At 36.6% G+C, this 26,893-nt stretch overlaps 1 protein-coding gene across 1 annotated transcript in view; it reads left to right on the top strand.

Moving 5' to 3' along the window:
- The first annotated feature begins 257 nt into the window (after nucleotides 1-257).
- The window catches only part of LOC135215004 (zinc finger protein ZFP2-like), a 44,464-nt gene continuing 17,828 nt past the window's right edge, over nucleotides 258-26,893 (top strand). Inside the window, exon 1 of the mRNA XM_064249539.1 lies at nucleotides 258-2,729. Coding sequence (XP_064105609.1) covers nucleotides 2,507-2,729 — 223 coding nt within the window. The 5' untranslated portion in view covers nucleotides 258-2,506. The remainder of the gene's footprint in view (nucleotides 2,730-26,893) is intronic.

Here is a 26,893-nt window from a genome sequence, read left to right as displayed (position 1 = left end):
TGATTTTGACCTAATTATTTGATGAATTAAATTGCTTTCTATTTCCAAATCAATAGTAATTTAATTCAACAAATAAGTAGGTCAAAATCAGATTTAATTAAATTGCAATAAATAGCAATTTAATTAAAATTGATCTGTTTCCTGTTTTAATTTTTTTTATAGATTTCTGCATTTTTTATTATTATTTTTATTTAGAAAAACAATAGATATTTTGGATAATCTTTATGCTCTTCACACGCGGTTTTTTTTTTCCAGCATTTTGACAATGTAAGTACAAAAAGGTAACTCCCCCTAATTTTAGTGCCTTCGGGAATGTTTTTTTTTTTTTTTTTTTTTTTTTTTTGAGTATTGATAGCTGCTTAATTTTGACGTGGGGCCAGGCTTGTTTTCAGTCAGTTCATTTGACTTGAAGACGTTTTGTGACCGACCTAAGATCCCTGTCGCAACTGTGATGTCCAACGCTTACCACGAACTGTCAAAGGCCTATATATAGAATGAAGAAGAAAACGCAATTATGATAATATGGGTTATGAGTACGTTTCATTTCCCAGCGTACATGAATCTGCTAGAGAAGCCGTGGATTGAATGGGTGGGGGGTGTGGTGGCGGGGGTAGGGGTGACTACGCAATCGTGTGGAGGTGAATTCTGTTCCCATAGTAGGCGTCCGAAGACGAAAATCCAAATAGGGCTCGCCAGAGTGTGGTAAGAAAGGGGAAACTTTAGCGAAGTCCGAGAAGTGCGGCCGGACCCACACTGCAGTATTCGGCAACCTCGTGTTTTTCAGAGTTCACTCCCACTGTTGCCAGATGCGAGTTTCGCCGACATCCTATCCTCCGCGGGCAGGGCAGGGGGGCCCCTTCACCGATGCGGTTCTCGACTGAAAACGCAATCTTCGGTTACGGCCAAAATGTGACCGTTCCCGAATCGACAACAGCGACGCTTCAGGTCTTGATATGAGTCGACAAAATTATAATTTCCCCTCTCTTTTCCCCGGGATTGGCTACACTGATGCCGCTGGTTTAAGCTCTCACGCTAGCTGCGAGGAACAGGTGACGCTCTCAGGCAATATTGATCCTAGCACGCTCTTCCCAGCCATTAACAAACATTCGCTTTGGTTCGCCTGAAGCTCGTTGTTTCGTTCACTCAGCTTCATCTGGACGAAGCTGATCGTGATTCGTCCATCAGTATGAATTGGAAGAATGAGATCGCGTTGGCATAAACGCAAATTTACCAGTTCTGCAGAAAGCCCGTCATATTATCTAGCAGTTCCAGGCGGGCAGAGAAACGAGTCTTTGCAGTATTAAGGATTGGGAACTAAACCCAAAGAGAATGCTGGAATACGGGAATTTCTGCGTGAGTTTTGACGTCAGATTTCTCGGAAACTGGAACTACCTCAATGGGGACGAAGGAACTTTTTGGAAAGTGTCTTAAAATATAAATTGAGAGGGTACAGACGATCCAGGTATGGGTTTTGGTCGAGAAACTGGGAGTTTTTCGTGAGCGGCCCGGAGGTCTGGAACGCGCGAACCATTCTGGAACGGTGCCGGCAGAGCGCCTGCGCGCGAAGGGGAACAGGGAGGTGGTGGTAATGTCGGAGCGAACACTGCCGGGGAAGAGACACTTACTTCTGCGGGTAAAACTGCGACCAGGGCAGTGGTTGTGGTGGGCGTAGCGGTGGGAGTGAGGGTCGTGGGCAAGGAGGGGGCGTTTGTGAAGGCAGAGATACCCCTGCGGGAAAGATCGAGGCCGCAGTCGAACAAACCCAAGGGGTTGGTTGGCCTCCATGCTGGCAGACTCTCGTTGTGGTGGTGGCTGACAATTGTTGCTTCCAGTGAAACAGGTGGTAGTGAGGTGACGGAGGACACGGCGCAGGAGGAAGCCCGCTGGAAGCCCGCTGGAAGCTCTACTGCCCTTGCATCTCGTCCTGTCTTCCTTGCAAGATGCACAACGAAGCACCCCAGAGGCCGTCGCTTTCCTCTGCCTCCTGATGGAACCGCCTATCGGACCTCAACTCGACGCCCTGTTGCTATGCAAGAGAGAGAGAGAGAGAGGGAAGAAGAGAGACCAAGAGCTGCTTCGCGTGTCCCACACTCCCCTTCGGATCATGCAAAAGCGCGCACACAAACACACACACACACACATACACACACAACAACTGGTGGTGTAATAGCTGAAAGCCGATGTCGAATCCAAGCGCTGATCTATGTGCGAAAATGTCTTTTTTCCCTTTCGTGAAATACTGCCGATCCTGCAAGTTGACCTCAGTGCTAGTGCAATCATAGCAGTAGAACCCGATAAGATTCCTTACAGAGAAAGAGATAAGGAAGAAGTTAAAAATAAAAAATAAAAAGTGGCCTCGTTCCGGAGGAAACCGCTCCTCTGCATCTGCCTCCTCTGCTCTCTCGTCTTTTTTTCCTCTTTTGTCTATGCGATCGTGAAAAAATAAGTAAAGAAGAGGCGACACAGAGTGATCACGAGATAAAAAAGGAACGTCTTTAGGAATATAATGTCGTCCCCTCACCACCTACAGCGTCTTCTCACTCCTAATCATCATCACCATCACAGTCCAAACAGCGATCCAGGGATGCCACGGTGTTACCTCGTCAAGAAAGTGGTCGTCGCCAACGATGGAGGGGGGAACAAGGGGTGCACAGCCCCCACCTCTCCCACAGCAGGGACCCCTGCCCCACCCACACCACCTGACATGGCAGATCAGGAGGCTCAAACGCGTAAGTCCCCCCCACCCCCCACACCCCTCGTGTATCACTTTCTTTGTTGATTTATGATTTCATGTGCATGAGTCATTGCAAATATTCATTGCAAATAAAATGTCAGTTGCTCATATTTTGACCAATTTTTGATCACAGTTATTCGTATAGAATTGAGTTTTTCTCTTACAAAAAGATTTCTTTCATGATTATAAGTTTTCCAGAAATAAGTATATATATATTGCATATACACACGTGTGTTGGTAAGTACAAGAATACCTTAAAACTGAAGTACATTTTTCAAAAGAGTGCTTTGTCACTTGTATACCAATTACTTAAAGGCTGCCGGGTACATTTGTAATAAATGTTTTAAACATTATTTGTCATAATAATAAAATGGAAAATAAACAAACAAGGTTTAGAATATCAGTAAACAAGGAACGAATGCTGAACTGTCACCCGATCCCTTGTGTGTAGGCTATTCACAGAGGCTGTGGCACAGACCAAAGATTGTGATAATTGGTTGCACAGTCAATATTTGGTGAAAATGTGACACCTGTGTCACTTGTGTCCATTAAAATGGACACAGACTCTCCCCTTAGTTTTAGGGGAAGCATAACTAACTTATAACCTTCTTCGTCTTTCTAGTAAGCCTTAGTCATGTTTCTCGAACAAGAAAGAATCCGTAGTTACCAGGTTTTTCCCCACATTCATCTTGTAAACGAGACACACTCTAGGCTGTTCTTCTCTTAGACCCTTGAGGGGATATCACCTCTTTCCTTGGCAACCTAAGGTAATCACAGCTTTCTCATATCTATGGCGAAACATTGATCTCACCATATTTAATGCTTATAGACTGTGAATACCACTTAAGCTTCAGCTTACTCTCAGCCAGAAGGATGCAATAACTCCTCTCTTACTCGTTTCTCTCGGAGGTCTTTGGCCTAAAATGATTTTAAGGATAGTTTTCCGTCTTTCTATATATGTTTCCCGACGGCATTTCCACCAAATTTATTACTGCAGTGAGGTTTCTCCTGGGAGCATTCTAATTTATGCACTGAACGATATCCAAGTGCAAAGATTTGGACCCATATAAGTTGCAGTCCGAGCCAGCAACACTTCTCAAGGCCCTCACCGACAAGTAACAGGTAGCAAACCCAAAGACTTTAAGCCATCAACGGAGCCATTGTCCGTAGTCCCATAAAGGAAGACTTGTTTTTGTAAACCTCTCTTAATCTCCAACCTGTAGCTTCCTGTAGCAGGTCACTTCTGTCTTTCATTTCCACAGCCACGTTGCCTTTCACACTGACACAAAAGCTACAGATATTTGCATGCAATATGCACGGAAATGCAACTGACCAATTAAACTAAAAAAAAAAAAAAAAAAAAAAAAAAAAAAAAAAAAAAAAAAAAAAAAAATAGTGTGTTCATGGCTATAAGTCCCTTCCACCCTCCTTGAACCTATCCAGTTTCCAGTTTGTGACAGCAATCTGCGACTGTAACGCTTCAAAACAGTCTATATACTTTACAGGCTCTAATAAAAAAAAAAAAACCCTCTTGCGCTTGCTCTTAGCAACATTAAAACTGTAAGTTTCACGGAAGTCCTTGACCTGCATGCTATCAGAATGATCCTAATCATGAACCAAACAAAACCTTTTTTCAGTTTTCTTCTGAAGATTGAAAAAGAAACCCACAAAATCACTTTGTAACTTGTTTACTTCTAAGAGAAGACTGCTGGGCCTTGACCCAGGCTAACATCCCAAACATCTCTTGAAAATGGGCCACAGACAGGGCCTGAAAGTACTCGAGTGTGTAGTAAAACTAAATGTAAATACTTAGAAGTAAACAAGTTACAAAGTGATTTTGTGGGTTTCTTTTTCGATCCTATTCATGTTAGCACTCTCGGAATTACTTACAAAGTTGTCATCTCACAACAGTCCTACAGTTGCAAACATTTGTAGCAGTGTCTGAGGTCTAGCTCCTGTAGCAAGCTTCAAACAGCAACCCTTCAAAGTAATCCTTAAACTGTAAAGCTCTTACTATTTGGCACATTTTTAACTTAACCATTTATTTATTAAAATTTGTTAATCTATTTTTTAATTTTTTAATAGCCAATCTTTTCTTTCTATATTTCCTACTGTTGCACCTTATTCAAGTGAACACCATATTCTATGACAGCTTGAATTTCAAGTCAGTGTCCCCTGTGGGCTTGTTCCATATGAAGAGGGTTTATAATAATAATAATAATAATAATAATAATAATAATAATAATAAAAATAATAATAATAATAATAATAATAATAGACGTGACGTTGATTGACAAAATGAAGATGAAAGTATCACTCATTGATGTCGCAATACCATGGGACACCAGAGTTGAAGGGAAAGAAAGGGAAAAAATGGATAAGTATCAAGACCTGAAAATAGAAATAAGAAGGATATGGGATGTGCCAGTGGAAATTATACCCATAATCATAGGAGCACTAGGCACGATCCTAAGATCCCTGAAAAGGAATCTGGAAAAACTAGAGGCTGAAGTAGCTCCAGGACTCATGCAGAAGAGTGTGATCCTAGAAACGGCGCACATATTAAGAAAAGTGATGGACTCCTAAGGAGGCAGAATGCAACCCGGAACCACACACTATAAATACCACCCAGTCGAATTGGAGGACTGTGATAGAGCAAATAATAATAATAATATCCCTGAAAAATCTCTTTTCAAATTCATGGACATTACTTTTTCATTGAAATTTCTTTAACAGCATTTCCTCTCATGTTCTTTCACATAGATTTAATAGTTTGTTTTAATAAATGAAACGACGATCTAATTATTGTCTGGGTTGTAAAATGACTAATGAAAGCGAGGGTGGGGAAGTATATCCTTAGACTGGGAACATTTCTCACTCATAAGAAATTATTTAAAAGGAATTTTCGTCCAATGGACGACTGACCTTTTATGCTCGATGGGCCATTTGCCATTTTAAAACTGCTCGATCTTTGAAGATTATTGTATACTTGTGTCTCCATAAGTCAAAGCTCCTTTTGTTTCTGTGAAGTTCTGACTTCCTTCGGAACCCTGACTTACCCCGGAACCTAACTCTTGTGTCTCCAGAAGAAGTTCTGACTCCCTCAGAACCTTGACTTACCCCAGAACCTAACTCTTGTGATTCCAGAAGTTCTGACTCCCTCAGAACCTAACTCTTGTGTCTCCAGAAGTTCTGGCTCCCTCAGAACCCTGACTTACCCAGAACGTAACTCTTGTGTCCCCAGAAGTTCTGACTTCCTTCAGCACCCTGACTTACCCGTGAACCTAACTCTTGTGATACCAGAAGTTCTGACTCCCTCAGAACCTAACTCTTGTATCTCCAGAAGTTCTGACTCCTTCAGAACCTAACTCTTGTATCTCCAGAAGTTCTGACTTCCCTCAGAATCTAACTCTTGTGTCTCCAGAAGTTCTGACTTCCTTCTGAACCCTGACTCACCCCAGAACCTAACTCTTGTGTCTCCAGAAGTTCCGACTCCCTCAGAACGTAGCTCCAGAACCTAACTCTTGTGTCTCCAGAAGTTCTGACTCCCTCAGAACTTTGATTACCGTAGAACCTAACTTATGTGTCTCCAGAAGTTCTGGCTCCCTCAGAACCTTGGGTACCCCAGAAACTAACTCCTTTATCCTTAGAAGTATGGTTTAGAGGAGCGGTGACCCTTTCTCAGTAGGGGCCTGTTTTGAGAGAGAAGTGCATTTTTATAACCCTTGAATCCCCTGTGTACAAATCCACCCATAAAAAAAGAAGTGTAATTCTAAATCTTCTCAAACTTCGAGTTATATAACTTGAAAGGATCGAGTTCGAGAGATGTTCTTCAACGCGTATACATGTTTGGCTTTCCTCCTCGAGCTTGTTTGTTCCAGGTGAGCGGGAGATATTTCCAGTTCCAGGGGGGAGTATTTTCCAGTTCCAGGAGAAGAAAATAAACACTCGTAAAACCCAACACCCGGGAGAAAAGTTTTCGAGATACGTAAAGTTACCACCGACAGGTGGTCTGATGTAGTTCGTCTCGTGAGGAAGATATGTAGACCCGCTAATGAGAGAGAGAGAGAGAGAGAGAGAGAGAGAGAGAGAGAGAGAGAGAGAGAGAGAGACCTGATCATTGTTTCACCTCATTCACCCATTCAGGAATGATTACACTGGAATCTAATTTAGATATCTGTTATCTTTACACGTACAGTATCTGCAAAAAGACCAAGAGGCTTTTCTCGAAAATAATTGCTTCGTCTTTACATCGATTTTTAACCCGTTTAAGTAAAAAACTTAACTGAAAAATCAAGCAAGCTGGTTAATGCTGTGTTTTCGTAATTTATTAACAAAATCAGGTGCAATTGGGATTCCAAAAGTTAAGGCGATGATGCAATGCAATATAACCCTTAATCAATTCTCCTATTTTACTTAAATTGTTATATTTTTACTTATTTATTTGTTAAGCTGCCTTTTCTTATCTATAACTGATGTCATCTTAATGTATTTCATATTACCTTCTGTTACTTCTTTCAGATGAACAACATAATATTATTTGGAAGGTTGAATTTTAAGTCAATAATAATAATAATAATAATAATAATAATAATAATAATAATAATAATAATAATAATAATAATAATAAATAATAATTAATAATAATAATTAATAATTATTATTATTATTATTATTATTATTATTATTTTATTATTATTATTATTATTATTTCAGTTTCAAGTCAATAACCCCTTTGGGGGGAAGGGGGCTTGTTCCATATGACTAGGGTTCATCTCTTGAATAATAATAATAATAATAATAATAATAATAATAATAATAATAATAATAATAATAATAATAATAATAATTTCATTTCCAAGTCAATGACCCCTTTGCTGGGCTTGTTCCATATAAGGGGTCCATCTCCTGAATAATAATAATAATAATAATAATAATAATAATAATAATAATAATAATCCCGATTTATTTTCAAAACACAATGTCGTCTCGAAGCAAGCGTTCGGAGAGAGAGAGAGAGAGAGAGAGAGAGAGAGAGAGAGAGAGAGGTAATGGCTACACCTTCTTTAAGCCCTGTGGGAAAGAGACGGCCGGAGGAACGATAGATTGCTTAAATTATTATAAGCTGTACGAACGATCTCACGTCTAGCAGCGATGAATGACTCAGAAGGAAATACTCTTTATTATTCGTGGTATAAAAGGGAAGAGCGTGTGGACTGGGCTTAGAAAGGGGGTCTTTGCGAAATTATTTAGTGTACGTCCTTGAACTTTAAAAAACAAAAAAAAAAAAAATAAAAAAAAAAAAAAAAAAAAATCCGTATATAGAATTCGTATATATAATTTAGAATTGTTATTTTTAACTAGATAATTCGAGGTTTGGACTTTGAATGTTCTTGGTTTTCATATATTTTTTGTAAACGTTCAATTACACATTTTCGTCAGTAGTTTTGGAGTATTGGTTGTGAGGATTCGTACATTTTTGTAAACATTTTAAAAAATATTGAATGCGAACATTCGTACATTTTTGTAAACATTCTTGAGAAGTTTAGGAATATTGGTTGTGAGCAATCGTACACTTCGTAAACATTTTCTAAGTTTTGGAATATTGGTTGAGAACATTTGTACATTTTTGCAAACATTCTTGAGAAGTTTTGCAATATTGGTTGCGAGCATTCGTACATTTTTGTGAACATTTTCTAAAAGTTTTGGAATATTGGTTGTGAACACTCGTACATTTTTGTGAATTTTTAAAAAGTTTTGGAATATTGGTTGTGAGCATTCGTACATTTTTGTGAATGTTTAAAAAGTTTTGGAATACTGTTTGCGAGCATTCGTACATTTTTGTGAACATTTTCTAAAAGTTTTGGAATATTGGTTGCAAGTATTCTTACATTTTTATAAATTTTTTTAAGTGTTGGAATATTGGTTGTGAGCATTTTTGTAGACATTCTTTAGAAGTTTTGGAGTACTGGTTGACGTGGCTTCAAAACATCGAGTTTAATGCTCATTCACTCACTTCTCCAATTTAGCTGTATTCGTACACTTCCCTTGCACAATTAGTGAACTGTATTCCGATTTCAGGGATATCAGATATTAGTGCAACTGGTATAGGGATACTGAAATCACGTCAGCGAAACTTATGTATAAGTTTTTATTTATCTATTTGCTAATTCGTCTGTTTTTTCTAATAACTGATTCCCTCTTTCTGTATTTCCCTTTACTTTCTCTTATCTCTCTCTAATGAACACCATAATCTTTGGACGCTTGAATTTCAAGTCAGTGGGCTTGTTCCAATATGAATAGGGTTCATCCTCTGAATAATAATATCAATTGTTAATGTATTTTCCTATTCCGAGATTTTATACGTACCCAACCTTTGAATGCTAGTGTATCCAGGTGCTAGGTGCTAATGCATCTGTTCATCAAGTATTGAAAAACATTTATGTTTGTGCATTCGGTCCAACTGACACATCTTTTGGAAAGAATTTTATTTGTGATTTTTCACCTAAGTGACCTTCTGGAAAGAATTGCATTGTGAATTTTCACCTGAGTGACCTTTTGGAAAGAATTGCATTATGATTTTTCACCTAAGTGACCTTTTTGAAAGAATATCTGTGATTTTTCACCAAAGTAACCTTTTGGAAAGACTATCATTGATTTAACACCTAAGAGACCTTTAGGAAAGAATTTCCTTTGTGATTTTTCACCTAAGTGACCTTTTGGAAACATTTAATTGTAATTTTTCACCTAAGTGACCTTTTGGAAACATTTCATTGTAATTTTTCACCTAAGTGACCTTTTGGAAATATATCATTGTGATTCTTTTTACCTAAGTGACCTTTTGGAAAGAATATCACTGATTTTTCACCTGAGTGACCTTTTGGAAAAAATTCATTGTAATTTTGCGCCTAAGTGACATTTTGGAAAGGATTTCATTGTTTTTTTTTTTCACCTAAGTGACCTATTGGAAAGAATATTGTGATTTTTTTTTACCTAAGTGACCTTTTGCAAAACATATCACTGATTTTTCACCTGAGTGACCTTTCGGAAAGATTATTGTGATTTTTTTACCTAAGTTTTATGCACCTTACGATCTCAGGGAACAAGAACAGGTAACTCATGAACCTGCAACGAAATTTCGCATTGCCTTTTTGATTTTGGAACAACAAACATTCACAATGAAATTTGTTTATGAACATGGGCGTTCCTTAGCAGGAAAGTGAGCTTTTGATGGAAAACAATTTGGTAAATAGTGTATTAAGATCCTCTATTGTACAAGTGACTGGCCCCTACCTTGTTCCTCAATTATTATTATTATTATTATAATTATTATATTATTATTATTATTATTATTATTATTATTATTAATTACTATTCTTATTATTATTATTATGATTATTATTATTATTATTATTACTTATTATTATTATTATTATTATTATTATTATTATTATTATTATTATTATTATTATTATTCATATGGACCTAATTCTACCGGACCACTGACTTGAAATTCAAGCTTCCTAAAAATAAGGTGTTCACTTGCCAGAGGTAACAAGGAGATACAGAAAGAAGAGATCAGTTATTAGAAAGAAAAATAATATTATAATTAAATGCAATATTTCTTTCACTTGCTCCAAATTCCTTTTAAACAATCCCCCCCACCCTTCCTCTTCCTTCCCCCCCACCGTCCCCCCTCTTCCCATCTGACAGGGCAAGTGACTGCAGGGATAAGTAGTTCTTCAGAATTCATTCTATCCCTACAACCAACATATATACTAAACCTGAAGCTTTCAGGAACTCAAATAATGGTGATACACTGAAGCTTGTGGCTTTGAACACTTTCTTAAGCAGTATCAATGACACTTTTCTTTTCTACTTTAGCACTTAGAAAGCTATTTAAAGCAGAGTAGCGAGTGGCATGATCGATCTGGAAGGGTGGATTAATTCTACAGGATGCATTTATCATGAGAGAATGACTGAGCATGAAAGCAGGTCTTAGTGTGAATGAAAGTTACAACCTCTTTATATCTTCTGTCTTAACCTCAGTTTTTGTCTAATATTTATACCATCATACAACTCAGTTCATATCAAATTATGCAGAAGAACTCTTTAAGCAATGTTATTTTCGGTGTGCAAAATGGCTTTCCGATTAATCAAAGTTGTTCCTTCTTGTGCAGCAAATGTCAATACCAGCCATGTGGTTATGTGAGGTGTTGTCGACAAAGTATTCAAGAAATGTGATTAGTAGGCCCCCACGAAACTGACAAGATTAAGTGCTGAAGGTATTTGCTTATTTATGTAAAACACACACGCACAAATATTTCATCAAGTGCATTTATATAACATTCTTTCCACAGCGTTTCACATAACCAGTAAAAACTTATGTAACTGCCCATTTTTTTTTATAAAAGTACTGAAAGTGGCACTCACGTACACTAGCCTATTCCAAGCAAGCTATTTTAGCCAGCCTCCTCCCTTCTTATTTACCTCAGGCCAGGCATTAATAACAATAATAATAATTACATTATTTAACGTGAAAATAAACTCATTTATTCTTCCAAGAATATTGATCCTTGAACACTAAATTAGCCGTTTTGTTTTCGTTGTTGTATTCTGACACATGCAAAAATAAAACGCAGTTTTATATTCCTTGACGATTCGTTAAAGATAAAACAATATATTAATAGTCTCAAAGAAGGCGGGGATTGCTTCTCTCTCTCTCTCTCTCTCTCTCTCTCTCTCTCTGACCTGCTTCTTCTCTTTTAACATCTGACCTTTTAGATTTAATGACTTTACTTTTCGTATAAACGCTCTCTTTCAATTTAGCCCAGGTTGTCATTAGTCACCCGTGTCCAATATTAACCTGTCCTCCATGAAATGGAATACTTAATCTCAGTGGCTTTTAATATATATATATATATATATATATATATATATATATATATATATAATATATAGATATATATATAATATTATATATCTATATATATATATATATATATATATACAAACAAAACTGGAGATCATTCCTTCTTTTTATTTACACCTACGTTTCGGGAATCCTTTCCCATCTTCAGGGCTGTAAATAGAATTCATTTTTACAATATTAAAAAGCATGCTAAATTATAATCATATTATTAGCTTATTTTAGCATAATTTTCAATATTGTAAAGATTAATTCTATTTACACCCCTGAAGATGGGTAAGGATTCCCGAAACGTAGGTGTAGATAATAAGAAGAGAAGATGTCCAGTCTTCTCGCTGTTCTGTTTATTATTATTATTATATTATTATTATTATTATTATTATTATTATTATTATATATATATATATACACACACACACACACACATATATATATATCTATATATATATATATATATATTATATATAATACGGAACTCGTGGACACAAGGGCGAGTTTCCCAGCCTCACATCAGGATCGAACCCCGTTCTCTCAAATGGAAGGCCAGGGCGCTGCTACCAGTTGACCCACACACGAGTCATAACGGAAGTTACGACCTAAGTATTTTCGCTAGGATATATATATATATATATATATATATATATCTATATATATGTTTGTGCTTGTATTTGCACCTGTTTTTACTACAATTCTCACTCGTAACTCAAGACTATTTGCATTACTCTTAAAAGGCGATAAGATGGAAATACCTGCATATTTAATCCCTACCAGTAACCTAATTAACAGGCATTGGAAGCGAAGTTTCCTGCTTCTTTACGAAAACATGTCCTTAATTAGTGCCACCTAATGTTATTCCGTGTAAAAAAAAAACACACACACACACAAACACGCACACAAGGGGGAAAAATTGTGACGCGGAGAGAGAGAGAGAGAGAGAGAGAGAGAGAGAGAGAGAGAGAGAGACGAAACCCAGTTTTGTTTGCTTCCGTAAAAAAAAAAAGAAAAAAATTCTTCTGGCGTGTAAACAAAACCCGAAATACAAGTTAGCACAGAATTATTTAATGAATTTCTCTGGAATATGAGGCTTTGTAGCCCTAGAGGCATGCATGGAGAGAGAGAGAGAGAGAGAGAGAGAGAGAGAGAGAGAGAGAGAGAGAGAGAAATGAATCTCCGATAGCACCAGGGCGTACCTTCCTCCTGTTCGCTTGGATTCGGAAAGGAATTTACACGAGTTAATTTTAGTTCGAAGCCATCAGAGTAAGGAAGAGGAGGAGGAGGAGGAAAGGAGAAGAGAATGAAGAGGAAGAGGAGCAAGAGGAGGAGGAGGAAGGAGGAAGAACAACGAGAGGAGGCAGAGGAATGGGAGGGGTCTCTCTCGGCTATACCTTAGAGAGGCGTTTCCTGAGGGCGGACTTTAAATATGCAATTGATATGCAAACGACATTGAAGACAAAATGGCATGCGCATATCGTTAATCAAGGCTCCACTGGTGTCACTGAAATGAGGGTCATTCACGGTTGCTACACAAACATGCACAGGCCCTTCATTCATACGAAAAAAGGGACTCGTGTTTGTAAATACACCCGTGCGGTGTATGCATGCATACAACGTCGTGGAATAGTTGGGTATAGCGCTGCGCTGCGTTGGTCTGCATTACTGAAACATATTTGCTCTGTGATGGAAAATCTCTGATACGTGGGCTTGTCTGTGTGTGTGTGTGTGTGCGTACACGCGACCGTGTGTAAGACCAGAATTCCGAATCCTATCTTCCCCTTGGATCAGTAACCTTGAATACGTATCGTTGGACCAAAGGTGAGGATACCTTTAATGTTATGCTGACGAAACGGAATAACACCAGTAATTCAAAGCGTTTTTTTTTTTTGGCTATAATCTTTGCCGTAATCTCAGCCGTAAGAAATCAGCGTCATTGTTATTTGAAGATTGGCGGTCTGCCAAATTTTCAAGTGGGCTGACCAGAAGGTTGCTGAAATAGGACAAGATAGTATAGTATCTCTGCTGATGTTTAGACACAGGAAAGGTATATAAGAGAAGTAACACCAGTTAGCAGCGAATTTTATATATATTTATATATCATATATATATATATATAATATGAATACATGTATGTATATTATATCATATATAATGAATTCATTACCACAAAAATAATAGTATTTATTTATATATATCTATTTTTTTTATTTACCAAAAATAAAAATATGATATATATTATATATACCACATATATTATTATATATGTATTTATATACTCAATATATACATGATATTAATATATATCCATATTATATATTTTTCTATATGTATACAAATAAATCTGTTTATATCTGAATATAAATGGATATGGTTATATACATATAAGGTATATATATATATATATATATCTATATATATTGTATATACGTATATAATATATATATATCAATTCAAGCTACAAATGTCCTTTAATATCTAAATTCACTTTACCCCCTCCAAATGATATTTTTCATATATGTACCGAAGGGAATTTTAAGTTGATAACAATTTCGTCCCCCATGGGATCGAACCCACCGTACCAGGTGGACGGGGACGAAATCAGGACAGTCAGTGACGCTATCCAATCAGCCAACAGAGACGCTATAAGTTCATATCGATTCTGACCTTACAAATCACCCTCGATCTGGATGCTTTCGTAATTAGAATCGATATGAAACCCCGTCTACCATGTTGGCCAATTCGAGCGTTTGACAGAACGTAGCCTTTTGTTATGAATAATTACACATCGAACCGTGATCCATGGTAGACGGGGTTTTCATATCGATTCTAATTACGAAAGCATCCAGATCGAGGGGTGATTTGTAAGGTCAGAATCGATATGAACTTATAACGTCTCTGTTGGCTGATTGGATAGCGTCACTGGACTGTCCCTGATTTCGTCCCCGTCCACCTGGACGGTGGTTCGATCCCATGGGGGGACGAAATTGTTATCAACTTAAAAATTCCCCTTCGGTACATATATGAAAATATATCATTTGGGAGGTAAAAGTGAATTTAGATATTAAAGGACATTTTGTAGCTTGAATTGATTATATAAATGGATCACGGTTCGATGTGATAATTATTCATAACACAAGGCTACGTTCTGTCAAACGCTCGAATTGGCCAACATGGTAGACGGGGTTTCATATCGATTCTAATTTACGAAAGCATCCAGATCGAGGGTGATTTGTAAGGTCAGAATCGATATGAACTTATAGCGTCCTCTGTTGGCTGATTGGATAGCGTCACTGACTGTCCTGATTTCGTCCCCGTCCACCTGGACGGTGGTTCGATCCCATGGGGGGACGAAATTGTTATCAACTTAAAAATTTCCCCTCTTCGGTACATATATGAAAATATACATTTGGGAGGTAAAGTGAATTTAGATATTAAAGGCATTTGTAGCTTGAATTGATATATAATGGATCACGGTTCGATGTGATAATTATTCATAACAAAAGGCTACGTTCTGTCAAACGCTCGAATTGGCCAACATGGTAGACGGGTTTCATATCGATTCTAATTACGAAAGCATCCAGATCGAGGGTGATTTGTAAGGTCAGAATCGATATGAACTTATAGCGTCTCTGTTGGCTGATTAGCGTCACTGACTGTCCTGATTTCGTCCCCGTCCACCTGGACGGTGGTTCGATCCCATGGTGGGACGAAATTGTTATCAACTTAAAAATTCCCCTTCGGTACATATATGAAAATATATCATTTGGGAGGTAAAGTGAATTTAGATATTAAAGGACATTTGTAGCTTGAATTGATATATAAATGGATCACGGTTCGAGTGATAATTATTCATAACAAAAGGCTACGTTCTGTCAAAACGCTCGAATTGGCCAACATGGTAGACGGGTTTCATATCGATTCTAATTACGAAAGCATCCAGATCGAGGGTGTTTGTAAGGTCAGAATCGATAGAACTTATAGCGTCTCTGTTGACTGATTGGATAGCGTCACTGACTGTCCTGATTTCGTCCCCGTCCACCTGGACGGTGGTTCGATCCCATGGGGGGACGAAATTGTTATCAACTTAAAAATTCCCCTTCGGTACATATATGAAAAATATATCATTTGGGAGTAAAGTGAATTTAGATATAAAGGACATTTGTAGCTTGAATTGATATATAAATGGATCACGGTTCGATGTGATAATTATTCATATATATATATATATAATATATATATACAGTACATACATACATACATAAATACACACATTATATATGTATATATATATATATATATATATATATATATATATATATATATATACACACACATAATTACTACTATTTTTTGCTTCGTCAATGTTACTTCGAAATGTCGTCGAGGTAAACAAATGGACTCAGAACCTCGCTAACTGTCACTTTACACCCACGACACACACACACACACACACACACACACACAGAATTCAGTGACGTCACATCCATTAATTATATGCACTATCAGGACTCACACTGACGTAACATATTGTCTTTTACAGACAAGTTTTAATGAGAACATACTATTTACGCTGCCTTAAGAAGAGGACCCTAATTCTATTTCTAATTCTATTTTGGTATTGTGCTCAAGGCTATGCGAGTGTTCATTTGTTTATCTGTATACACACACACACACACACACACACCACACACCACACCACATCTATATATATATATATATATATATATATATATATATATATATATATATTATATCAGTTAAATGCATACATACATAATAAAGTTTATGTACAAATCTAACATGTATACACTATATATATATATATATATATATATATATATATATATACACATATTTATATATATGTGTATACGTATATACATAGTATATATGTATATGTACATACATAAATAAAAATTTGTATCCAAAATGCATCTAATTTTGCCCGTACGTACAACCTACGGCCTTAAAAAAAGTACGTAATGTACGTAAGGAAATATAAATAAATAAACGTAACAGGATGAAGCCTTACAAAACATGACGGATATATTTAGTCCTCAAAGGGGGGGGGGAGGGGGGGGGGGGGGGGGGGTGGGGGGGGGGGGGGGGGGATCACTCGCTCCTGCTTCTTTACAGTTTACACAAACTGGTTGTTGTGTGGTTTAGAGAGAGAGAGAGAGAGAGAGAGAGAGGCAAGGACGTTGAAACGATAATAAATTTCCCGAAGACTGAGGATGAGAGGAGAAAGAGAGAGAGGAAGGGAATGTTGAAGACCCCAAAAGTCTCGGGAATAATAAAGATGAGAGAGAGAGAGAGAGAGAGAGAGAGAGAGAGAGAATGTTTAAGACTTCAACAGTCTTGGAATAATAAAGATGAGAGAGAAAGAGAGGGCGTTAAAGAGACCAACAGTCTCGGGAATAATGAAGGTATGAGAGAGAGAGAGAAAGAGAGAATAAAAAAAATTTTAATTGCAAAATCGCGATGAAGGAGTGTTTATGATTAAGTATGAAACCCACATTAACAGTAACGTTGCTAAAATTAATGTTCCCTTGGTGTTAAATTATACGCGACCGTTTCCCCAAAGGACAAAGATATCACGAAATCCTTGAATAAGGAAAGGAAGAAAGAAAGCAAAGAAATTATAATGACCTTCTTACCTCCAGGAAAGCAAATGGAAAATATCTAACGATAAAGAAAGGAATTAAATGAGACAACGAATTACAAAAAAAAAAAAAAAAATATATAGGCTAAAGAAAAAAAAGGGGGGAGGAGGTTGTAAGAAGAAAATGACTTACAGCCTGACTTATAAATCAACCTAAAGCCGCCCCCCCCCCCACACACCAATGGGTCCTTCCCTAGACGAGGGGAAACCCTTCCCCCCCTCCTCCTCCCCCTCCTACTCCCATCTTCATTTGGCTACCCAACCCATCATGTTGCAACGGGGCCACCCATTCACCACCACACCATTATGGAGCCAGGGTGGGGGGGATATGTGGACGGGGGGGGAGGGGGAGGGAGATGGATGGGGACAGAAGACATGCACCCACAATTCAATTCAAATTAATTCGCTATTGATTATTATTCCGCTCTCAGGGTCAAGACAACTTTTGCTATCAGTCGGACAATATTTTCTTGTTTATATTCACAGATCTCTTGTTGCCCGCTCGCTGACGCTGTGGTATAGACAGGACCTTGGGTATAGACAGGACCTTGGGTATGGAGACGTATACTTGCACACTACCTCGCGCGGAGGACGAGGTCTACGATGTAGTCATAAAACTCTATGTCGGAGTTCTTAGCTTTCAACTGAAGTTTTCTAAGCCATATATATGTACATATATATATAAATATATATATATATATATATATATATATATATATATATATATATATATAATATATATATATATATATCAATTCAGGAATGCCGAAGACACTGGATGTTTTTTTAAAAGATATATTCATTAACGAAACGTTTCGCACATGACTATGTGCATCATCAGTCTGAAAAATGACAAAATAATAAACATTAAAATACTAAAATACACTGGATTCTTAAAATGACAATTAAAAACATTAAAGACTAAAAAAAGCAAAGCAAGTAAAAACAACTGCTGTTACACCAACCTTCAGGTACAAAGAAAGAAGATAGAATGACCAAAGAAAGAAAGAACAAGAACCTCCAAAGACGACTATGCCAGATATAGTTGAGCAGAGGAGCAGCCACCGTTTTAACGATGGAACGAGTCTTTTAATATATAAATGACTCTAAGGTCGTCAGATAATCTGCATCCTTAGAATACCCCTATTATGGAAAAATGCTGCTTCTTGACCTCAATTTTACAATTGATAGCATGATTTTTTATATTTGAATGTTCTGGTCTGCTCAATCTTGTCCCGTTCTAAAACTCAACCTAAGTGACTGTAATAACGCATCTGCAACAACCTTTTCGTTGATCCAATATAAGTACCAGGACATCCGGGCATGTAAACTTATAGACCACATTGGATCTCATGAAGGGATGCAGACGGTCCTTAAAGCCAAACAAGGAGCCAATTTTGCTGGGATTATTTGATAGCAATTTTAAATTAATGCACGGTATCTCAGTTTCAATAATTTGTTTCAGTTTATGCGAAAATTTGGAGTTAAAAATATAAGGGATTGAAGCATACATAAGTTTTTTCGGAACATCAAAAACCGGTGTGGCAGGATGAAAATGATTAGTTAAAAGTTTGTTGACGGTTCTAAAAACTAGATCTTTGGGAAATGAATTTTGTTGAAAGAAAGTAGTTAAAAATTCAATCTCCTTATGAAATATGGCCCAACTGGACGAGTATCTAAGAGCCCTATATACTAAAGTATAGATGGTATTCAATTTAAAACTGGTTTGGCAAGCACTGTAGAAATTATTTGCAAGACCTGTATAAGTTTTCTTTCTGTAAACGGCAGTAGTAAAAACAGAATTAGCTCTCGTGATTAAAACATCTAAACGGTAAACAATTATCTCTCTCCAATTCCATAGTAAAATTAATGTTAGGGTGTTGCTCATTAATAAATCTAAAAACTGGGTGGCCTGCCACTGATACTTAAAAAGACAAAGGATCATCTACATACCTTCTGTAAAACAATGGTTTCAAAAGACGACGGACAACAATCTAAAAATTTTTGTTCTAAAAAAGACATAAAAAAATTCGCAAATAAAGGTCTTAATGGAGAACCCATAGCAACACCATCTACCTGAGAGTACAGTTTTTGATTAAAAATACACATAGAATCTTGCACCGCAAGTTCTAGAAGTTGTTTAAAAAGAGACCTAGTAAAAACCATGAAATGTATAATTGCCATCTGGGAAAACCTGTTTAAAAAATTAATCTCTATAGTCTCGTTTAAGGGAACATTCGTAAATAGAGAATCAACATCAAAGCTTGACATATACAGGTCAACCATCCTGACTAATGATTTGATTTTGAAATTCATAACCATTCTTTAAATAAATTGACTTGAAGTATACTCGTTAAGGAGAGACACCAGATATTTTGAAATAGAAAAAGAAGGGCTATTATACGCTGCCATAATTGGTCTTATAGGAATTCCATCTTTATGAATTTTTGGTAGCCCATACAATATACTGAAGGAAGAACCGGTTACATACAGCTTTTGGTAGGTTTTATCATCAATAATGTTGTCAGTTTTTAATTTCCTTAAAAACCTATTAATACGATCCTCTCGTTTATAAATGTCTAAAAAATTAGGATCACCGTGAGCTACTTTTAACTAATCATTTTCATCCTGCCACACCGGTTTTTGATGTTCCGAAAAAACTTATGTATGCTTCAATCCCTTATATTTTTAACTCCAAATTTTCGCATAAACTGAAACAAATTATTGAAACTGAGATACCGTGCATTAATTTAAAATTGCTATCAAATAATCCCAGCAAAATTGGCTCCTTGTTTGGCTTTAAGGACCGTCTGCATCCCTTCATGAGATCCAATGTGGTCTATAAGTTTACATGCCCAGGATGTCCTGGTACTTATATTGGATCAACGAAAAGGTTGTTGCAGATGCGTTATTACAGTCACTTAGGGTTGAGTTTTAGAACGGGACAAAGATTGAGCAGACCAGAACATTCAAATATAAAAAATCATGCTATCAATTGTAAAATTGAGGTCAAGAAGCAGCATTTTCCATAATAGGGTATTCTAAGGATGCAGATTATCTGACGACCTTAGAGTCATTATATATTAAAAGACTCGTTCCATCGTTAAACGGTGGCTGCTCCTCTGCTCAACTATATCTGGCATAGTCGTCTTTTTTGGAGGTTCTTGTTCTTTCTTTGGTCATTCTATCTTCTTTCTTTGTACCTGAAGGTTGGTGTAACAGCAGTTGTTTTTACTTTGCTTTGCTTTTTTTTTAGTCTTTTAATGTTTTTAATTGTCATTTTAAGAATCCAGTGTATTTTTGTTTTTAGTATTTTAATGTTATTATTTTGTCATTTTTCAGACTGATGATGCACATAGTCATGTGCGAAACGTTTCTTAATGAATATATCTTTTAAAAAACATCCATGTGTCTTCGGCATTCCTGAATTGATATTTGAGGTCATACTGCAGATAGTATATATATATATATATATATATATATATATATATATATATATATATATATATATATATATATATATATATATATATATATATATCATTCATTGAATAGAATGGCTTTCTCACTGTTAACCAGCTTTTTTGAAATTGCTTCATATTTTCTAATTATTTTCTTTACTTCATTGTTCAGGTTACTAATGGACACATAATGGGGTTTCTTCCATTTACTCCAGTATTTTACACGCGACAGCTGTTTTCGTCAACCTATACGTATTGACGTTTTCAAGCGTACTGATACAAATATGAGCCTACATGCGTTTTGTGACGTCATGAGGACGGAAAGTAGTACAATTGCCAGATACCTAGTTTTAAGTATTTACAAAAGACTATAGTGAAACATAAAATAAGACAAATAAATAAATATGTTAACAACAGAAATTAAATAAAAAGTTGAAAGTAAGTTATTATATCACATTATACATAAATATATATTAATTACATATATGTTTAATTCACTGAAAGTCAGTGTGCGCTCCTGTCCGCGAATTAAACATATATGTAATTAATATATATTTATGTATAATGTGTATAATAACTTACTTTCAACTTTTTTATTTAATTTTCTCTGTTGTTAAAATATTTATTTATTTGTCTTTTTTATTTTATGTTTCACTATAGTCTTTTGTAAATACTTAAAACTAGGTATCTGGCAATTGTACTACCTTTCCGTCCTCATGACGTCACAAAACGCATGTAGGCTCATATTTGTATCAGTACGCTTGAAAAACGTCAATACGTATAGGTTGACGAAACAGCTGTTCGCGTGTAAAAATACTGGAGTAAATGGAAGAACCCCATTATGTGTCCATTAGTAACCTGAACAATGAAGTAAAGAAAATAATTAGAAAATATGAAGCAACTTTCAAAAGCTGGTTAACAGTTGAGAAAGCCATTCTATTCAATGAATGTTGTATCCGTGAAAAATTGTGCCCTAGAAGTATAATATATATATATATATATATATATATATATATATATATATATATATAATGTGTGTGTGTATGTATGTATGTATACTTACACACAATATATATATATATATATATATATATATATATATATATATATATATATATATATTATATATATATATTAAAATATCGATTAATTGCTGAAAAGTACCTATGATTTTGACTTGTATAATTATCGTGTTTTACTTGTTAGATTGGAGCAAGGCTGGGGCATAGAATTAATGCAAACACGAAGACTGACTGACTCTCCTCTCTCTCTCTCATCTCTCTCTCTCTCTTCTCTCTCTCTCTCTCTCCTTGAGGCCTTGCATTTTATCTCCCAAGGATTCCTTGTGTTTACTGTGCAATCATGCAGTGCCGTGAACATCTCTAGTCACAAAGGCAGAGTTGCATCCTCCCTGATATTTTTTTTTCTTTTTTTTGCGTCTTTCTCGTGAGTTGGAGTCGTTCAGTCACCCAAACAAATGAACCTCGAATTCCGTTTCTAATCTCATTTGTGTGAGTAAAGCGAGATTCTAATAAGGAAAACCTCCTTCTCTCTCGAATACTTATTATTATAGTTTTATCCGCTGACGCTGCCTTCTGTTTATAGTCTTGGATTCGTTGTTTGTATTTGTATTCTTGTCTAATTTTATATATATATATATATATATATATCTATATATAGATATATATATATATATATTATTCCAGCTACAAATGTCCTTTAATAATCTACTAATTCGCTCTACCTCGGAATTAACATATTTTCATATATGTACAACCGAAGGTTAATTATTTTAGTTGATAATAATTTCGTCCCTCTCGTGGGTTCGAACCACCGCCCAGAGGACAGAGGAGAAAATCAGGACGTTAGTGACTTTATCGAGATATATATATATATATATATATATCATATATATATATATATATATATATATATACATATGTAACAGTTTCACCTTGCAGCGTCCCTTCGGACCCTAGTTGCAACCCATATTATTCCTTTCACTGTACCACCGTTCATATTCTCTCTCCGTTATCTGTTACACCTTCTAAGCCTCCTTCACTCTCAGTTTCCCTTCCAGCGCTGAATGACCTCATAGGTCCCAGTGCTTGGTCTTTGGCCTGAATTTTATATGCAGATTCGAGTACCTGTTCGTTGGGTCATCGGCCGGGTTGCTTTTTTGTTGACAGTATGGCATCGTCGTCGTTCTAAATTCACCTTTTCGATAATACTTGTTGTTTTTTCTGTACTCCCTTCTCCTTTTCCTGTTGTATCAAAACCATCTTTGTTTGTTGCTGTTGTTTTTTACTGCTTGCATTCTTAACTTTTCCCTTTACTCATACGTTTCCTTATCATCCAAGTTTTTCTTTCCTGTTCTATCCCACTACCTCTTCCTCTTCAGACACGTGTTCGTCTCTTTCATCCTCAACTCGTCCCCATCATTTCTGCATACTCTGGGGAAGACGCGAGTTTCTCTCTCTCTCTCTCGGTTCACCAGCAGCATCATTGTATTTGTATTGCAGGTGCCATGGTATGTCGGGTGGCACCTTTAGACATATTACCCTTCGCTGGTACCTTCCCCCTTCCCTACCCTCCCCTCCTCATCTCTCTGATCCCAGTCCGTTGCCTGAAATGTGAGAGAGAGAGAGAGAGAGAGAGAGAGAGAGAGAGAGAGAGAGCATTGATTGTATGCCTTTGTACCCATTGATTTCTTTTGCCTTCGCTTCTCACCCGTTTTGTTTTGGAAGCCATTCCGGAGGGCATCCCCATATGTTCGACAGAGGGCGGTTTATTGTGGAAGCTATTGTACCCAAATATTTTTTTTTTTTTTTTTTTGCCTCCGAGTTTTTTTTTTTTTTTGTTTTTTTTTTTTTTTTTTTTTTTTTTATAGTGCGTTCGTTGGTTTCCTGTTATTGCTCCTTCCTCCAATTTCCTTTGTTGTCGATTTCCAGGTATAAATGCGCACTGAGATGTAATGTTCATGTGGTATGTGTGTGAATTCAGGGGGGGTATGTGGTGGGCATACTATACCTGGGGCGAGGAAGGGGCGTGTGAATTCACATACCCATGCCATTGCTATTCGTGAATTCACACACACACACACACACCTCTCTGCCGTTGGTACGATTTACCCAATCTTGCTTCCTTCAGTCATTACTATACCGTCTCTCTCTCTCTCTCTCTCTCTCTCTCTCTCTCTCTCTCCGGATTCATCCTTTGGTGATGCAAGAATTCTGGGACGTTCAGCATTCAGTATTCAGCATCCACGTCATACTGGAGTATTCGCTCCTCTGCCATTCGTATACGTTGAAGATCTACTTTCCCCCGGAACTGACTGTTCCATCCTCTTTAGAAGGTGTTCAGCTGTCTGTCGTTCTAGCCTGTTTTCGCTTTTGGGAGCTGTATATAAATCTAAATATATATATTGTATATATATATGTATATATATATATATATATATATATATATATATTATATATATATATATATATATATATAATTTGCTTCATGTTATTATTTATTTGGCGCTAAACCTAAGCGCTTGGAGAAATATACCATAACATCTTTCGACGAACTGGCTGCAGATATTGCCGGATTTCTGACTCACGTGTAGCGACTAGCGAGCATGCATAACCATACTAATGCTTTTTTGTATGCCTGAATGCGTATGGATGTATGCATGGATGTATGTATGTACGTAAGTACCTCAATGATAATAATCTTGCAGATATCTCTTCACGGGTGATTCTCTTAGATTTTTATTCACTAGATTTTCTTACTTATTAAGAGTGATTCTCATTATGAGTTATTCTTATATATATATATATATATATATATATATATATATATATATATATATATATATATATATATATATATATATATATATATATATATCTATAATACAGTACAGTGATTCTTGCCGATATCTCTCTCTCTTCTCTGGGTGATTCTTATGAATTCATATTTATGAGAGATTTACTTATTAAGAGCGATTCTCATTTATGAGCTATTCTCTACACACACATACATACACACACACACACACACACACACACACCACACACATATATATATATATATATTATTATATATATTATATATATATATATATATATATATATATATATAATTTAAGAGTGATTCTTATAGGTATCTTTTATGAGTGATTCTTAAGGATGATATCTAATTACTTTCTAGTGATTCTTCTGGATATTTGTTCATGATCGATTATTGTAGAATGTATATGTTTACGAGCGATTCTCAGAGAGACATACTTTCTATGGGTGATTCCCACTTATCTTTTAACGATTTAACCTATATATATATATATGCAACATCAGCGTTAAGCAGACCCAAATCGTGGCAACGAACGCTCGTTCGTGCCCTCCTCCTTGGCACGGGCACGGGCACACGGATCCCCCCACCCCCAACCTCCAAACCCCCCCACCCCCCCTCATCATCCCCGCGAGAGAACGAACCCCCATAGCAGCTAGTGCCGCCTCCGTCCGTGAAATCCGTATTATTGTGGCGAGGACATTAAGGACCATCGCTCTTATGCGAATGAAGTGATATTGCAGCATGCAAACAGCTTTATTGCAACACTAGATTCGGCTATATTCCTTTTTTTTTTTCTTCCCGCGCGCGGGTAATTTAACGTTACTGGAATACGTTAGATATAATATTGAAGGAGAATGTGAGCGCAATATTGTTAGGGTTCACAGATTTATTGTTATTGCATTTGCAGGAGTTCCCGTTATTGGAATGCTTCTGCAAGTACTTGCAATGACTCTCACTCTCACTCCTTCTCGTCTTCGTTATCTTGCAATGCGGCCGTGTGTTTAATACATACATACACACACACACACACACACACACACACACACACACATATGGTGCATTCTATACGTCTGCATTTTTCAAGGCAGGCTATCAAATAATATTTTGTTTGTATGGACGTGCAAGTTTGCAGGGAGATTAAGAATGTATGAATGTATGTATGTATGTTATTCTGGTGCTTTTGCTCACCTATACACTCTATATACACGTGATCGTCTGAAATTCTCCATGTGCATAAGCGGCTATGCATAATAAACACACGTATGTTTATTGGTTACACCATGCATACCTATTCTTTTTCTGTATTCTAATTCATATACTTACTTATTCCATTTTATTTTTATTTTTTTACATTAATCATTTACTCTTATCCCTTTCTTTTATTACAGCTGCTCATTCCTTTTTATGTAGAGTAGCATGCATGATTTTTTTATATATAAATTTGTCCGCATTACCCACTAATTCCTTTTATTTTTAATTCTGCCTACTTAATAATTTCTGAATTTGACAATTAAAAGCCACAGTAGTGTTAAAAATAATTTTTTTGGACAAGGGTAAAAATGACTAGGAGGTACTTTCGGATACTGTGGCTTTTAATTGTCAATATTCTAGCCTCGTCACAGAAGTTCCTAAAGATCATTCCTGAATATTTTGTACCAGGTATTGCTACCTAACGCTTTGCACTCTAACTGATTCTCTCCTGTAATTCGGAGTTTGGAAGGTAGAGAGGAACCTTAAGGAAATTTGAGGAGCCAAGGAACTTCTGTATCTTGTGCTATATACAGGGATGTCCATAAAGTTCCAGTACCATCACAAGTATTTATTGCACAGAATGGTACTGGGACTTTATGGACAACCTGTACATATATACCCTCCGCTGGAGTGCGGTGGAGGCATCGCGCGAGCGCGCGCGTGTGTGTGTATATGTGTGTGTGTGTGTAATTGACTTCGTTATTCAATTTTAGCGTCTGGGTTTTCCATTAGGATATAATCGCATTAAAATGGATAATCCTTTAATTCGGAACTCAATACAAATCCCCGGAACAGTGAATTATTAACGCACCATCGATATATAACTCTTAAAGGTGATGATGATGATGATGATGATGATGATGATGTGTGGTGTGTGTGTGTGTGTGTGTGTGTGTGAATCTGGAACTGATTCTGGAACTCCTCTGCGCTATCTGAGTTCGCTTCTTACTTGAGTGGAAGATCTGACAGTTCTGCTAATCTATGACGCAACTGTTGTAGGCGAATTTTTTTGACAGATGCAC

The sequence above is a fragment of the Macrobrachium nipponense genome, chromosome 46 (assembly GCF_015104395.2).
Source record: "Macrobrachium nipponense isolate FS-2020 chromosome 46, ASM1510439v2, whole genome shotgun sequence".
Taxonomy (NCBI): Eukaryota; Metazoa; Arthropoda; class Malacostraca; order Decapoda; family Palaemonidae; genus Macrobrachium; species Macrobrachium nipponense.
This window is presented reverse-complemented; position numbering and strand designations above follow the sequence as displayed.